The sequence below is a fragment of the Hylaeus volcanicus genome, chromosome 7 (genome assembly GCF_026283585.1).
Source record: "Hylaeus volcanicus isolate JK05 chromosome 7, UHH_iyHylVolc1.0_haploid, whole genome shotgun sequence".
Classification (NCBI taxonomy): Eukaryota; Metazoa; Arthropoda; class Insecta; order Hymenoptera; family Colletidae; genus Hylaeus; species Hylaeus volcanicus.
The window spans coordinates 4,849,709-4,866,378 of record NC_071982.1 but is presented as its reverse complement, the minus strand read 5'-3'; the positions used below and the strand labels follow the sequence as shown (position 1 = coordinate 4,866,378).

The 16,670-nt window shown below is 38.9% G+C and overlaps 3 protein-coding genes across 5 annotated transcripts in view; 1 reads left to right on the top strand and 2 right to left on the bottom strand.

Annotated features, from left to right (window-relative positions):
• LOC128880555 (spectrin alpha chain) overlaps positions 1 to 7,010 on the bottom strand; it is a 60,288-nt gene extending 53,278 nt beyond the window's left edge. Inside the window, exon 1 of the mRNA XM_054130798.1 lies at positions 6,745 to 7,010. The gene's annotated coding sequence lies outside the window, so the exon portion shown is untranslated. The remainder of the gene's footprint in view (positions 1 to 6,744) is intronic.
• A 1,091-nt stretch (positions 7,011 to 8,101) lies between these two features.
• LOC128879409 (U3 small nucleolar ribonucleoprotein protein MPP10) lies at positions 8,102 to 10,361 on the top strand. Its single transcript, XM_054128511.1, has 4 exons — positions 8,102 to 8,291; positions 8,378 to 9,713; positions 9,787 to 9,895; positions 9,955 to 10,361. The coding sequence occupies exons 1-4, from the start codon at positions 8,218 to 8,220 to the stop codon at positions 10,317 to 10,319; spliced, it is 1,884 nt and encodes a 627-aa protein (XP_053984486.1). The 5' UTR covers positions 8,102 to 8,217; the 3' UTR covers positions 10,320 to 10,361.
• A 556-nt stretch (positions 10,362 to 10,917) lies between these two features.
• LOC128879408 (aryl hydrocarbon receptor nuclear translocator homolog) overlaps positions 10,918 to 16,670 on the bottom strand; it is a 45,902-nt gene continuing 40,149 nt past the window's right edge. For 2 of the 3 annotated variants that reach the window (XM_054128510.1, XM_054128507.1), the window contains 8 exons: positions 15,655 to 15,858; positions 14,147 to 14,332; positions 13,875 to 14,033; positions 13,649 to 13,799; positions 13,379 to 13,536; positions 13,122 to 13,306; positions 12,908 to 13,049; positions 10,918 to 12,825 (listed from right to left, as the gene is read on the bottom strand). In XM_054128510.1, coding sequence (XP_053984485.1) covers positions 12,608 to 12,825; positions 12,908 to 13,049; positions 13,122 to 13,306; positions 13,379 to 13,536; positions 13,649 to 13,799; positions 13,875 to 14,033; positions 14,147 to 14,332; positions 15,655 to 15,858 — 1,403 coding nt within the window. In that variant the 3' untranslated portion in view covers positions 10,918 to 12,607. The remainder of the gene's footprint in view (positions 12,826 to 12,907; positions 13,050 to 13,121; positions 13,307 to 13,378; positions 13,537 to 13,648; positions 13,800 to 13,874; positions 14,034 to 14,146; positions 14,333 to 15,654; positions 15,859 to 16,670) is intronic. The other variant, XM_054128508.1, reaches the window with a different exon arrangement.

Here is a 16,670-nt window from a genome sequence, read left to right as displayed (position 1 = left end):
TGTTTTAGAATATTCATTAATTTTAACATTGCTTTTACATTTTGTAGTATTCTAATAGGAACGCCGGTGAATGGAAAAAATGTAGAGAAACGTAATTAGTTTGTTGGGGCCCATTGGCCCCCTATAGCTAGGGTACCTCGGGATCGCTAAACCTGTACTGTACCTACAATCAGAGGTGGGTAATACTTGTAGAGAAAATATCTTGAATACTATTTTAATAATAGATTCTTCAGAATTCAAATAAAATAGTATTTCAAATGGGATATAAAATTTCAGGAAATAAAATATTTTATTTTGATAATGTAAAACGTGAAATAAAATAACTTATTTTGGTAATCTATAGTTAAAGCATGAAAATAAACATTTTATTTTGATAAGCTAACACATCAAATAAAATACGTTTCGTTTTAATAACGTAATATCATTAATAACATTAATACATAAACCATAAAATTGAATACTTTCCATAGCTTTTAACCTTAAATTTAACCATTAATTTTAACTTATTTTAACCATTATTTTAACCTGAAAATAAACTGTGTACATATGATACACAGATGAAGAAACTATTTCTTGCGATTGAAGAATATCTCTTTCCATCACTCATTTTATGAAGATTCTTAATAGAAGTATTCATTGAAGAACTACATTGAATGTATGTTTATAATGCAGAGGAAAAGTACTTCGTTCGTTTTAGATTACCAAAATAAATATATTTTACACTATAATTTAGTAAAATAAACATATTCATATAGAAGAAAAATATATGAAAATGAAAATTTCCTTTTGATTTTTTTTTTTGTTTGTGTCAAACCAAAATTACGACCTGCATATTTCCCGCCGATAGGAGGTTTTAATTGTGAGGAGCTCTACAAATGTGCGTCGCAGTCGACTCAATTTGAATATTTCTCGTTGAAAAAATTTGTACAGACTACTCAAATACGTATGAAAATAGGATAAAAAGTTCGACAAAATTAATTATTTTTTCCATCCTAAAAAAATTCACGAAAAACCGCTTTTTTTAGACCTCCTAATTCAGGATACTCCCTCAACGACGGACCTTAGAATCTGATTGCTAGAGGAAATGGACTTTACACATTTTGGCCACGTTTTTTTTTCTTTTTTTCCATATATTTAAAACTACCACGCGCCCCGTAATGCATTCGACAATGATTCTCGTGACGTCAGAGGCGTGTAGAAAGTTAACAAGAAAAATCTACATTCCTGCATGCGTTCTGGCAGTTTTACATTCACCGTCGCGCCGCTGCCGTCGTCTACTAGAAGAGTCCAGCCGCGTGTATGCGCCAGATAAAACTCCTTTCCTTCATATCGTATTCCGTCGACGCGCCTCCTAAGGTCACGAACGGAAGAATTACAACTAATTACGGCGACGAGATGTCGTTAGAGATGTACGACCATCTTCACCCTCGTAACTCGTTCGCCATCTTTCCCTTTTTCTTTGGATTAGCTTCTCCGCTCGTCCACCATGTTCGGAAGCAAGAAAATGTCGAGTGCTGTGGGTTTTCAACCGCTTCTCCTTTTATTAAATTCTACGTTTCCCACGAGATCAAGAAAAGAATTGGAGTGTCCTGTACCAGGACGACCTTGAAACAACCTTGTCATTTAACGTTACATGCAACGAACCTCGAATAACTCGAGGTCACTGCAGAGAAACAGTATTAAGATCAAGGCAGATCAAGATTAGGAATCGAATCAAGAGGGGATCCAAAATTGGCGCGAAAAATGCACGAACTCAAATATTTAAGACCTTCTCTAGCTTCAGTTCGGAGTTAACCGAATCCTATGTATACAGGGTGTCCCAAAACTCGGGGAGGAGCCGGAAATGGGGGGTAGCTGAGACGATTCTGAACAACAATTTCCTTTGCAAAAATGTCGGATGGGGCTTCGTTAAGGAGATATTAAGCGAAAACCCCGACCAATCAGAGCGCGCGTAGACCGTTGGAGCGGCCGCGGTAGCGTAGGCTACGCGCTGGTGGCCGCGCTTGCACGCGAACAAGTGACTCGACGTGCATCGAAGCATCGACCTAGCGCGTAGCCTTCGCTACCGCGGCCGCTCGAACGGTCTACGCGCGCTCTGATTGGTCGGGGTTTTCGCTTAATATCTCCTTAACGAAGCCCCATCCGACATTTTTGCAAAGGAAATTGTTGTTCAGAATCGTCTCAGCTACCCCCCATTTCCGGCTCCTCCCCGAGTTTTGGGACACCCTGTATGTCGGCAATCGATATTGAATTGAAACGTCTCGATAGATCGTTGTGAGGAGTTGTGTTAGTTAAATCGAGAAACAAGGGAAGAAGCGAAGTGAACGGAGGCGAGAAGAAAACGAGAGAGATCAGAAAACGAAAAATCGAGAAAAGCATTGATATAAGCGAATTATTTGTATTTAATTAATCTTTACGACGTATAATTACGAAATACAAGCGAATTAACTGTATTCGATTACTCGTTACGAAATATAATTATCGCGATAATATTTGTGGTAAATTGAAAAAATCGTATGCTAGAATCGTGAGAATCTGTTCTTTCTATAGAAACGCATCGGGACGCCCCCTATTCGGAAACGTCTGAAACAGATTGACCGTAATGGCGATGCAAGTCGACACAATAACAACGCACGGCAAGAATTTTTCCCGTGACCGTTCGTAAATCCACGATTGACGGAACGCGGGAGTATACGCATTAAGCCTTGAAGTCTGTAACCGGAGTCGCTCGTTCGCTCGTCTTGGGTTCCAGGACTCTCGCCAAGGATCTCTCCTCTCTGTCTTCCTCGTTTCACCGTGCTCGACGAAGAAAAGGAGAGAGGAGAAGTCCCAAGAGCGGTCCAGCAACTCCCCACAAAACGTGATCGCGCGCGCACGCACGAAAAACATACGTTTCGCTGGTAGTACTCCAACTAACGTTGGCTAGCGATGGGACTGACACTGTAATCGATTTTTAGATATTCGCTATCGTTATTATCGTACGTGTACGCGTGTATTAGGTATTAGGTATGATCAGGAGGAGTTCACATACGTGTATGAACACCCACCGGAAACAAAATAAAAATCGCGAGAATTGATGACGTTAATGTGGTATTTAGTATTGTAACTATTAGGTTATCCTAAAAGTTTCTTTCGCTTTATTAATAACTAATACATGCACGATATCGTACGTTTTATGTTACATTACTGAATTGTTCACGATTCAGTTTGCTCCATTACTGTTACAACATGAACATCTATGAAATTAGATCGCCTATTTATATAAACACGACCACATAAAAATAATTGAGTGCAACTCGCGAAAGAAACTTACGGGACAACCTAATAATAGTGTCATTGGTCACTATTAACTTTATACTTTTACGTTGGTATCGAACAGTCCTGTAGGATTGCAAAATTGGGTCCTTTCAATAAACCATGAGTCAACATCCCCTGGGTGCGATTGGAATTGCAGAGAGTCGAAGTACAGTCAGGGGTTGCTATTCGACTTAATAAACTGCGGACATGTACGAATGCAAAAGAAACGAAATAAATGAAAATAAAATTAACCAAGGATTTGTTTCCAATGTTGCATTTCGGGGTACTTGTTCCCATCGCTAACCCACCGTTTCACGCACACGACTTTCGCCCGCGAGATGGCCACAGGAGGCGCATCGGGCCCGAGTGGAGGGGGCCAGGTCGGGCATCGTTGGAGGGGGAACGGACAGAGGGGTAAGAAAAACGGCAGGAGAAAGAGAGACGAAGGGGAGGAAGCAAGAAAAAGAGAAAAAACAACGTCCATTGAGAATTACGGTATTCGTCGAGTAAAGGAACGGGCCCCAGCAAAGTCTGGAGGGGCTCATTAGAAACTCGAGGCAGCGGCGGGCGCGCGCGCCTGTAATATTATTTCCTCGTGGAACGCGGGGGCTAAGGCCGATCAAATGCCGGGTACCGTTCGGGAAAGGATCGAAGTCCGCTCCAATTTCACGTGCAATCGACGCCAGCGCCCCGTTATAATCGACGCTAAGAGGGGAATGGACTTGCTCGACAGGGGGGGAGGGAAAACTCGACCAACGGGGGGCCCCCCTTTGCACGATTTTCCAGCTGTTGCGAACTAAAGGAAGGTCTCTACTTCGAACGACCTTTGCAAACAATTGGCTCCTTCGTGAAGAATTTCAATCTCGCTTTAACCCTTTGATCGCGGAACTATTTCTGCTTGAAAATTCTAAGGGACCCGTCACTAGAATTTTAAAAAAAATATCAGCTTGTAGAGAATGATAGGACGGAACTTTTTTATATTTACGATTTATTCATACGACGTTTGGTATCGAAGATAAAAATTAAAAAGTTGATAGTCCTTTTTCCGGAAGTTAAAATGTGATTGAATGCGCAGACCCGCGAGATGGAATTTAAAAAATATATCAGCTTGTAGAGAATGATAGGACGGAACTTTTTTATATTTACGATTTATTCATACGACGTTTGGTATCAAAGATAAAAATTAAAAAGTTGGTAGTCCTTTTTCCGGAAATTAAAATATGATTGAATGCGCAGACCCGCGAGATGGCATTACCGGTGGCAGATTAAAAAATTTGTGACTGTAGCATTTTTATGGAAGCTTTGTATTTTTTATTTAATAAAGGAAGAATCGATATCGATACGACGTATCAAACATGTTAAAATTTAGGGAACTTATTTCCATGCGTTTGTATATGCTTATGTAACACCTGGACGGAACTAGAGGTTATAGTCGATAACACGTTTACATGGTTCTACGTTTGAACGTAACTCCTTCGCTGAAATGAATAATTTTGTCACCAACCCCTACACTATAAGATCGATAAACATTCCCACTTTAAAAATGTCGCGTTTATTAGATTCAAGGATGTCTATCTGATTAAACCGACAGAGAAAGTGGTAAATAACGTATGCTATACGCGAACTATAACCAAAAAGAAAAAGTTCTCGGAAGTCGACACTCGATAAGAAGGGATCGAGAGTTCGCGCAAGTTTTGAAACTGTCGTTTCTTTGCGCGACCTTCCAGGTATCGAATGCGACCCTTCGTTTCCTTCCACTAGAATTCCTGCATCCAACCACAGAAATTCCGACGATATTAATCCTTTAAAGAAAATAAATCGATCTGCTATTCTCGAACGAGGGGAATACAGAACTTACTATTAGGTTGTCCCAAAAGTTTCATCCATTTCGTTAATAAATAATACATACACAATATTTTATGTCTAACGTTACATTATTAAATTGCGTACGATTCATTTTGCTCCATTACTGTTACAACATTAACATCTAAGAAATTAGGTTCTTTATTTATATAAACACTGCTACACAAAACAACCGAGTGCAAGTCACGAAAGAAACTTTCGGGACAACCTAATATAATGGTCTAGAAAAATCTATCCAGTGCTCCCGAAATTCGGCGCGAAAATTCAAACGCGTTTTCACGAAAGAGAGTACAATCAGAGGTGGGTAATATTTGTAGAGAAAATATTTTAAATACTATTTTAAATAATAGATTCTTCAGAATTCAAATTAAATATTAGGAGGACCAGAAAGTAGTCGTTTCTGCGAATGCAAATACTTGTTTACTATTTACCAGCTCACCGTGTACCAATCAATTTTTATCGATCAGGTATTGAAAATTTGCACACTAGATGGCAGAAGGTTATTGATAACGAGGACAATTATAGAATCGATTAAATAATGAAAACATATTATAAATTTATTTGTTTGAATTTAATGTTAAAGGAAACGACATTACTTTCTGGTCCCCCTAATATTTAAAAAAAACAGAAGATTCAATTTTTAATCTGTCCCGCATTCCAGAATTCCACAATTGAATGTGAAGGCAGAGAACTAATTTCTACACCTAATACTAATAATTCCAGAGTAACAAGTACGAGACTGGATGATGTAAACACCGAGCAATAAAATCGAGAAAATTTGATGCGTACCGAACAGATACGAGTGAACTTCTGCAACACATCGCTAACTTTTTTTACTATAGCCGAAACGGACCAGCCGATCCCCTCTCCGTGTGTACGAAATGTCCACGTGACCCGTCGACCTTTGCGCGCGTAAACTTTCTGTCCGTGGACCGGACCGCTCGAGGACGATAAACAAATTCAGAGCCTAATCGCGAGCTCTTTTGTATCCACCATTCCAGGCAACATTTCTATCGAGATAACGATTTCGAATAACGAGTAAAATATACAACGCTTAATTGAATTTCATCCTCTTTCCCTTCAGCAGAGTACTGGACTTGGTTTGCATTCACTGCCGGGCTCCGAAATTAAACGTATTAAATTGCTTTTGTTTTCACAGTCCTTAATGCAACGACTAAAAATTTCTTAAAACCACGAATAGATTCGTTCTTTTTGATGCTAGCTTTTGAAGCTATTCGACTATGTTATCATAAAGGGCACGCATTCTTTTCTCCACTATTCGTCAGAAGTAAATCTAAATACAAATTCGAATCACAGAGAATGAAATTATATTAAGCACTGGAAATAATCGAAGACTGATATATTCTGAACTATTCCAATCAAACATAAAAACCTCTTAATGAATCTCCATGTAACGATTGTATTTATCTCGTGATTACTGGTAAGATTCATCTCGTAGCGACTATATCGACGAAAATCTCGTTCCTAATAAGAGGAACGCGTGGCAGCCGTTCGATCGGTCGAATAAGAGTGAACGACAAGCCGCGGGATCGATTCGGGGAACTAGCGACTCCTGGTACATACCTTTTCTCCGTGTGTACGAAACTTATCCAAAAAGCGACGAAAGCACTGGAAGAATCCGTGGGTACACTGCGTCGAACACTTTCTGAGCACACAGAATCCACCAAAAATGCACACTCCTCGCCTCTTGTACACGCTTGGTCCCGTTCCGTGAGGTTGATAAACACACGCGCACACGACGAACGAACGGAGTAAAACGCACGCGTTTTCGACTTGGAGCAGTAGCGTGTCGCGCGAACCGTACCGAGGTCTGCGCCAATGCGTTTGCGGCTTCGCACACCGGAGCGGTTCTTCGTCTTGGTCCCCCACTCCGAACGTTCGCCGTGTTTCTTCGGGTTCTACCCCCGCCATTGGTTCTTCGACGAAAGGTGTTCGGTTCGCGGAAACCTCCAAGCAGCCAGCGCCATCTGCGATAATATGTCGACATTAGATCGACGACTGTCGGTAATGTCGGTACATGGTAAACGTAGAGGGCTATGTGAACTTGGCACCCGACTTTTCAAAAATTAATTTGTTTTTATAGAAAACGATAGTATTTCGTTAGTACCTGATTGTACCTCCAATAGTTTTATTTGTACCTCCACCGATTAATAATTAAAAAAAATTCAAAAAATGGTCAACACCCGACATTGAGATTTTTGAAATCGGTTTTTCCCGATTCTTTAGAATCGTTTGTACCACTTTTCGTTTCGTTTGTACCTCAATAGTTGAAAATTAACCAACTTCACTCTTACGCGGTACAACAATTGCTATAAAGTTTAAACTATTGAGGTACAAAAGAAAGGAAAAGCGATTCCGGCGGGTACAAACGATTCTAAAGAATCGGGGAAAACCGATTTCAAAAATCTCAATGTCGGGTGCTGACCATTTTTTTAATTTTTTTTAATTATTAATTAGTGGAGGTACAAACGAAACTATTGGAGGTACAATCAGGTACCTTTTTTTATAAAAAAAAAATTAATTTTTGAAAAGTCGGGTGCCAAGTTCACATAGTTAACGTAGAGGGCTTGTGGCCGATACCTGATAATGGTAACTTCCTTATTGAATTTCTGATTGATTTTGTTAATTAATAAATTGCTTTCTGGTTGTCGAAACGTCGTGATCATTAAAACTTGAAAATAAAACCACTTATATTCTGAACATAAATTTATTATAGTCTCAAGTGCTATAGGCTAAATTAATCAGCGCCATCCGTGGGAAACGCCCAAGCTAGTGGCGAAGTGGTTTCTCCTTCCTGAACCTAGATGGCGCCACTTAGTTATTATGTCGATACTGCCGTTTTACACGTTCTACTTTTATCACATCCATATATATGATTTACCCATAAATGGTACTATCACTTCCAAGTCCATCTACGTCGATAATTGTTGATATTATACTCTGTAGCTACCATCCTAGTGAGATAGCTCATGGGAGAAACATAACCTTTCGGTCATTATTATTCTTTAAAGATTTTAATATAAATGTAAATGTACAATGGCTGAAACAGTACTTAATCATGTTATTTCGACGATTGATAATAACACTAAGAAACCAGAGGAATTTTTAAGGTGTGTATCATTTTCTTGTGTATTCTTTTTCTAACCTATTCTACATGAAAACAGTCTATCTCTAATTCTTGTTTATTTTTTTATAGCGTACAAAATCATGTAGCGCTGGAGTTCAAGAATTCTATAAAACGTTTATACGACTTCACAAAAGAACAGTCTGAAAGAAACACAAATGCCCTGCCAGAGCTTGTAACAGAAGGCTTCGACGAAGAGCAGATCTGGCAGCAGCTCGAATTGCAAAATGAAAGCGAGCTTATACACTTCTTAACTGATGTCTCAAAGGTTTTAGCTGGAAGTAAGAAGTTGACGATGCCGATTAGCACAAGTAAACCTGAAATTGTACATAGCAGTGACAAGAATGTAGAGATGGAAGAAGAGAATATTTCTGAGGAAGAAGTTTCGGAAGACGAGGAAGCAAAGTTGAAAAGAGAATCAAAGAAACAGAAGAAACTCATGAAAAAGTTAAAAACCAAAACATCCGTTGTAGATGACAAATTTTTTAAATTACAAGAATTGGACGAGTATCTGACGAAGGAGGACAAGAAAGAAATACAGAGTGAAAAACATGACCAAGGATCCGATGATGAATCTGTAGATCTATTTAACGATTTTTCCGATGACGATGATAACACTGGAGAAGAGAAACTAGTAAAATATGCAGATTTCTTCGACAGTCCGCAAAGCGACGACGAAGGAGCTAATTTTTCTATGAAAAACAAAGATACCGATAATAAAGAAACGGACGATAAACTACTACGCAATAGCGATTCGGAAAATAGGATGGACACGGACAACGAAGATGAAGATTGCAGTTTTTCAAAAAAGAAAGTTACATTCAATCTTACGAACGATTCGGATGAAACTGATAGCTTAGAAAATAAAACTACGAATACGAAAGATAACGAGGAAGAAATCAAGTCCTCCCTCGAAACTCGCCAAGAACGATTACAAAGAAGGATTCAAGAGCTAGAAAAGGAAGCACTAGCAGAGAAACCATGGCAACTGAAGGGCGAAGTAAGCGCCGGAAGTAGACCACAGAATTCCTTGTTGGAAGAATTCGTTGAATTCGATATTACCAGTAGACCTGCTCCCGTCATTACTGAGCAAACTACGTTCAAATTAGAGGATATAATAAAGCAAAGAATAAAGGACAAAGCCTGGGACGACGTTGAAAAGAAATTCAAACCAGTGGAGACTCCGTTAGAGTACAAAAAGAAGCTGATCTTAGATCAGGAGAAGAGCAAACAAAGCTTGTCTCAAATTTACGAGAACGAATACCTGAAGCAGAAGCAAGCATTAAATCCGGAGAATGATGAAAAGGAAGAAGAGGAACCCAAATTGCATAAAGAAATTCGGGAAATGATGCATTCTGTGTTCTCGAAACTGGATGCATTCTCTAACTTCCATTACACTCCGAAACCGGTATGATATCGATGAAAAGGATTATTTTTATCTGGGAATTTTTTATATTTCGTACTTCTTGCTCTTGTTTCAGTCTAAGCCGGAGATCAAGATTATTAGCAACATTCCTGCTGTTAACATGGAAGAGGTGGCTCCAGTAGGAACCAGCGATGCTGCATTGTTAGCACCTGAAGAGATTAAAGGTATATATCTCGCAATTTTCTTTAGACTTCGAATCTTGAATTCTTTATTTGTTTTGCAGCCAAACAGCGGGGTGATCTCATTGGTAAAGTGGAAAGAACGAAAACGGACATGAAGCGGGAACGAAGACACAAAAAGTTGAGACAACGCGCGCGACAAGAAGCCTTGGAGAAGAAGGAGAAGTTGATTGCAACGAAGCCAGGAATCGGAAAGAAATACAAGAAAGACGCAGAATTGGCGAAGAAGCTAAGCAAGAGTCGAAACATCATAAAAATGGATGAAACCGCTCAGAAGGTTCCGAAATCGTCTACTGCGTTCTTCAACCAATTGCAAGACCAAGTGAAGAGCCATATTAAATCGAAGACTGGCGCAGACACTAAAAAGAAACAGAAAAATGCTGTGTCTGCGGTCAAATTAAAGTTGTAATGTTTTGTATAAAATATTTTAAATACAAGTTATTATGTTGTACATTTGCATGTTCGATTTGATCTACCTGAAACCTAATTGGATTCGATTTGTTCGACACATCGTACGTAAACAGAACACTTCATACGCGTGAAGCAGTAATTACGACGTGGTAAAATAAAATACAAGGGATTTCACATGTTTTTCGATTCTCCAACATTTTATATTACCAATTGTTTCGAAATTTGTACAACTTATGTATTTATTAAATATAATAAGCGCACTGAAGGAATCTATAAATAAGAAGTTCATTCTGTAGGGGTGCATATTCCTTTCTTCCTCTAAATAATTGCAATTTAAATTTCAGGTAACTATTTTCTTTGCAGAAAATTAAATTTCGAGCGAATGTTACATTTATAAAGGCAGCAATAAACGAAAATAATCGCAAACAATATAGGATGAAGGATCTGAAAATTCGTTACACATATTGTTTTGAAATTTAATGAATCATTTGCATATACATATTGATGCCTTCAACGACTTCAATATGTTAATTATTGTCAGAGCAATGGCATTGAAACTACTTTCGACATAGGATGATTAAAAAGAATTATACGTGTAATGTATATTTTGTATATTAGTGAAAAATGTTCCCAATTCATCATGATATGCTGCAATTTTTTTTTGTTCGTTCAATCTTGCTTATAAGAATTTGCTAAACATGTACAAATGCACTAAATCACACGTGGTTACTTATAAATGCAATTATTCGTATGTGTAACATTATCTATATATTTCTTTAGGAATATCTAAAAATGGTGTCTTGCACAGAGAAGCAAAGTGAGTTACATAATTTTTGTACATCGTCGAGTTCAAACAATTCTCTCTTTTTTTTTTCTCGTTGGGTGATGATCTTTATGATTGCACTGTTTATAATTACAAGGATCTAAATTAAAATAATTAAGCTAATCTTAGGAATCTAACGATAAGCTGGTATTAAAATTACCGTGATTTGTGTAGATTTGATTGAGAAGTTTTAAAAATACTTTTTTTTGTTTCTTAACGTTTAGAATGCACCTCCCTTCTGTAATATTCATCCAAGTGCTCATTCTTTCTTTCCCAAATAAAATCGCTACTGCGAGCAGGAAAATTATGCTGTATTACTTATCAATAAGCACAGATGAGGCGTTAAAACCTTATAACAATGTAAAATGATAGCGTATCGTACACGATACAATGTTCGTTTCAAATCTTAACGAAGCGTCATTTTCTGAACGATTAGAAATCTCACACGCATTATTGTTATCCAAAAATTTATACATATACTTACATCAATTAACAACAGCTCAATGAAATCCTAGGCCTCTCTATCGCCTCGTTCTTGAAATCCATGTATAATTTAAGGGGGTATTCTTTTCTTTCGAGTAAAAAATATAGCGTCTAGGAAATGCGTGTTAAATATTCTAATAAGTATTCGAGATACGAACAAGGTTGCTTCCATTACACGAAATCTATATATCTTCTTCGAAGATAAATAAATCAGTAAACATTACTGATGTAACCAATTTTCGGACCAAACAGAAACGAATACTCCCCCAACATAACCTCACTCCTACAATTGTGTCTTTTCCTAAGACAACGAGGAGTGTTCAAAATTTAATTTCTAGTTTATACTATCGTTTTAAAAATGTTTTCCTTACACTCTAAAATCAGATCAATAAAGGAAAGTGGCGGAAAAAGGGTACTTTATAAGTACTACTTCGATGCGATCCCAAACCACGTTTGAGTTACGGAAGCGAACGAAACTACGCTCGAAAATATAAATCATAGTTCTTGTTTGAACAATCCTCGCAGAATTATTTCTCATATCAAATTCTAAAATTCGTGTTTCGTTAAAAGCTTTCCAAAGTCTCCTCACCTAATCCATCTGTGCGTATTATAAGTGACCATTTTCAATGTTTTATGAGATGATATTTAATGGCACTTTCACAAAAAACGATATTCACGAATTCTCGACAATTTTGTTACACGATCTCGTACGATCTTCAGAATCATACCGTCTGGAGCGATAAAATGAAACTTCTCGCGAAGGAAGTAAGATCGATACGAGGTTAAGTCGTGCTAACCTCGATGTCAATTCGGTTAAAGTTTACACGTAAGGTGCTAAATTGCGAACTTTAGTATCGATTGAATGCTGAAGTAAAAGTGCTGATTATGATCCCCGGAATAATCCCAGGACTGTACCAATGATTCGAACCTTAATGCTTCTTTAAGGTAGACGTTCGTCGGCGATGCTATTTTCTTATACGCTACTCGAAATTAGTATTAAACATATTTAACTCCTCGAAACCAGATGCTCCACCCTGATCCTGTAGCATCTGCAACATGTCCGAGAGTTCCTGGGGTTGCGTGCCAGGACCACCCTGGGCAGGATGAGGTGGTTGCGCTTGGCCTGTCACCTGAGGATTTGATTGTCCGCCATCTTGCTGAGGTGTTTGGTGTTGTTGACTTTGCCACCCCCACATACCTGCAAAACACAAGTGTTTTATGGCGACACCCCCCCCAAAAATACAATTATGGAGAGTAAACTAAAATAAAAGACAAGTTACCAGGATTGTTAGGCACTGTTGTGACTGCATGGTACTGCGTAGCTGGTGTCCTAGCGCCGCTACTTAGTTGAGTATAAGTTGGTCCGCTGGGTGACCTCGACGGACTTAATTGACTGTACTGATACCCTTCCGTCACTGGTTGCTGAAATAGAAAGAAAAATAATGTTAATAATAGAGCATTTATACGACTTTTAAACATCCATTATCAATTTACTTGTCTTCCAATGGTCCATGCTTGTTGCACTGGAGTCGGGGATGTGTTAGCTGGCTTTTGAATTCTATTTAAAACTGAAGAAGATGCGCTCTGCTGTCCAGGTGAACCGTACGCTATTGGCGATTGCGTTGTCTCGTATCCCTGATAAACGTTTTGTGTACTGGACGGCCTAGGCTGCTGAGGACCTGACAAATCCGAAACCACATTAACGATTCAACATTAATTAATGCTACGGTTCATATTAAATAGCGTATTACCAGCTGCAGCTACAGTAGCTGGATGTTGCATCATATGATGCCCCGAGTATAAAGGATCTCTGGCAGGGTGTCTTTGAAGGGAATAATCTAAGCCAGGTTGTCCATAGGCAGGTACAGCTTCAGGTTCTGTCTGACCATCGCTACCAGGATGGAATGACCTTAAACATTGAACGGAAATCTCTGAATTATATTAAATCAAGACTGAAGAATATAACCGATTTAAACGGACCAAATAAAATATGAAAGATTCAAAAGGATAACAAATCGTACTTTGCATGCGTGTTTGTGCAGACAATGTATTCAACATCGTCGGTGAATGGGTTTAAAAAGGCAAACGCAGACGTCCTTAACCACACCCAGTCGCGATTTTTGGCTCGAAATCTGTACATCACAGACACTACTTGTCCTTTCAGCGTCAGCACTGCAAAGAAGAGGTATTCATTAACGACAATGAACGCGTGGACAATCGTTCCTCTTAGAGCTTAAGACATTTCACCTTGCTCGAAACTTTCTCGCATGTGCGTCAAATCCTCTGGGTGGAAGAATTCGTAACATGGGTGACCTAAGAGGTCTGAGGGTGTATATCCTAGAATTCCTCCAACTCTTTGGTCCACAAAGGTAAATTTACCTTCCGCAGAATGACGCGAAATAAATTCTGAGGAATGGAGATAGATGAATTAAAACTCTACTTTTCATCGTGTGAACAGTGAGTTTCTGTATATCAATAGTTATATTATATTATTTATATTGGAAGAAAGATGAACTTACCATTATTGCTATTGGAACCTGCTAAATCACTACTATTTGGTGTGCTAGTGACCTGTAGTCGTCCAATGGCCACTAAGCAGTACTTGCTGCCTGCATTTTCATGTGCAACTACACCATCGGGTCTAGCTTGAACATTACTCCTGTCACCTAGACCCACACCTGGTACACATGGGGGAACACAATCACCTACAGCGTAAAACTCTGAATCAGTCTGAGATTCCCCATAACCGTTAACTGATTATAATTTGCATGCTGATATATACGATATCAACAATTCTGTTACAAACTGTACAACAGTCTACCAAGGTTGGATAGAACGTAAAAGCTTTTGGTATACATATATCAAACATATTACACACTTTATTTCCATTGCGATTTCATTGGTTTTCTATCCAACCTAGTAAGAACAAATACTATACCATACTGTAACCACTAATTTTAGCTAAGTAGTGATAAATCTCGTTTCAATTCAAACACAGCGAAGCCAGTGATCGAATTATGCGGAATATAAGACCAAAAACAGAATACACTCTTAAATAATAGTCATTCGTACTGGCAATTGGTTTTGCTCAGATAAAAATAATAAACAAAACTGGTGGAATATAAAATTACGAAGCTGAGCCAAATACTAGAATAAAGAATAATATACAGTGATATTGGTGCTCAATAAAATTGGACAAGAAAAAATATTTAAGGGGGTTCACACGGGGAGACCGTCGCGCCAGGTGGAGACGCACGAAAATCCCAGCAAGCCCACCGATCCCCTTATTATGCATCGGTGGCCACGATAAAGCATACAAATTCCGCATCAGCTCGTCTCGACATAGTTATCGGTATTCCGTCCCGTCTGTCGGCTGTTAGGTCAAGACGATTCCATTCATTCTTATAAACCGATGTATACTATCCAGGGCCGATGTTAGCCACTGGCAACCCGAGACAAACTTTAATAATAAATTAAGAGGAAATAAAATTGGAGTTTTAGAAGTTGAATATAACCTAATAACACTTGCTTATAGAAAGATATTATTGCACAAAATTACTACCAAGGGTAGACACAAGCTTTTAAACTTGCTTTTAAGCTGGAAAGCTAGTTTTCAACGATTAGATTCTATGAAAAGTTGTTCTAGGATATTAACACGTTGTCTACCAGACTAATACCATTGAAAATTTCTACTGTGATTAAATTTTAATTACAGATTATTGGAAGCTACATAATTCAAACTGTCACCCATGTATGGTTGACGTGCTAAGATATATTCTTTCTTCTTCCAAGTGCCCCATGTTTCCTATCGCGTGAAACCGACCCTGAGCTTGCTGTTAGACGCTAGCCGTCTCTTAATTTACAGTACAAACGTCGACTATCCCCGTGTTCTACGAAGTCGGTTAGGTTCGTTCATATTCCTCCTGCACGACGTCTCCCTCGCTTTAAAATAGAAAGTTGGCGCTCGCGGTCGACCGTTACACGTCGACGATTAACGACGAAACGTCGAAACCCGTAGGAGACTCACCGCTGGGGGGCCAGTTCTTGATGTATCCTGTACAATGAACCACGGCGTAATTTTGACCGTCCCTGGCCGGTGGACCAAGCGAGTTCCTCTGCTTCATGCGGTGGAGACCGTGAGCGGCGGCCATGTCGCCCGTCGTCTGAAGATTTCCGACCTTCATGCGACAGATGAACCCTCTCCTCGAGCCCATGCACATCCTCATCGACGCTGCGGGGCAAACACGTATTGGTCAGTTCCAGGGGGATCAACTTTTATATTTAGATTGCGGATGTATATGCAAAGTCACAGATACAGGATTGAAACTTAAATGGGGAAGTATGCCTTATCTTCTGAATATAACGTGAAGATTATCATTGATATTTTTGCATTTGCCCACATTCTCGTTTGGTATAAATGTATAAACATCCGCAGTTTGGTTATGTTTAAGTTGGTATAGGTATATTGCTAGTAGATTAGTATTAGGTAGACTGGAAAGTAATGTCGTTCCTTTTACATTAAATTCAAACAAATTTTTGATAAATTTCTATTTTTGAGCAATTATGTAATCGTCCTTGTTATCAACAGCCAACTAGTGTGCACATTTTCAATGACCAATAAAAATCAACGAGGTGTTGAGTGATAAACAGAGATTTAAAATTACAAAAACGACATTACTTTCCAGTCTACCTAATATATTGTGTGAGATTAGTTGGTATCCTACAGGCTATAATCGAATGGGGATCAGTTGATAACCTGTAGATACATAACAAGTATAGCAGAACCTCGTTTATAGGAACAAAATCATGCTCAGCCTTGGGTATACGAATTCTTAGTTGAGCTCGATACTCTCTAGCCTTACGTAGTTGAGCCCAATACTCTCTAGCCTTATGTAGCTGAGCCTAGTACTTCTAGTCCTTTGTAGGTGAGCCTAGTACTTCTAGTCCTCTGTAGGTGATCTCAATACCCTTTAGTCCTCTGTATTAGAGCACAGTACCCTCTAGCTCCCTACAGCTGAGCTCAGTACCCTGTAGCCTCCTACA

What these genes read in the sequence shown, in the direction of transcription:
- LOC128879409 (XM_054128511.1), top strand. Translation starts at nt 8,218, where the DNA reads ATGGCTGAAACAGTACTTAATCATGTTATTTCGACGATTGATAATAAC. An exon ending in AAACCAGAGGAATTTTTAAG is followed by an intron (nt 8,292 to 8,377) that starts GTGTGTATCATT and finishes ATTTTTTTATAG; the next exon opens with CGTACAAAATCATGTAGCGC. An exon ending in TCCATTACACTCCGAAACCG is followed by an intron (nt 9,714 to 9,786) that starts GTATGATATCGA and finishes CTCTTGTTTCAG; the next exon opens with TCTAAGCCGGAGATCAAGAT.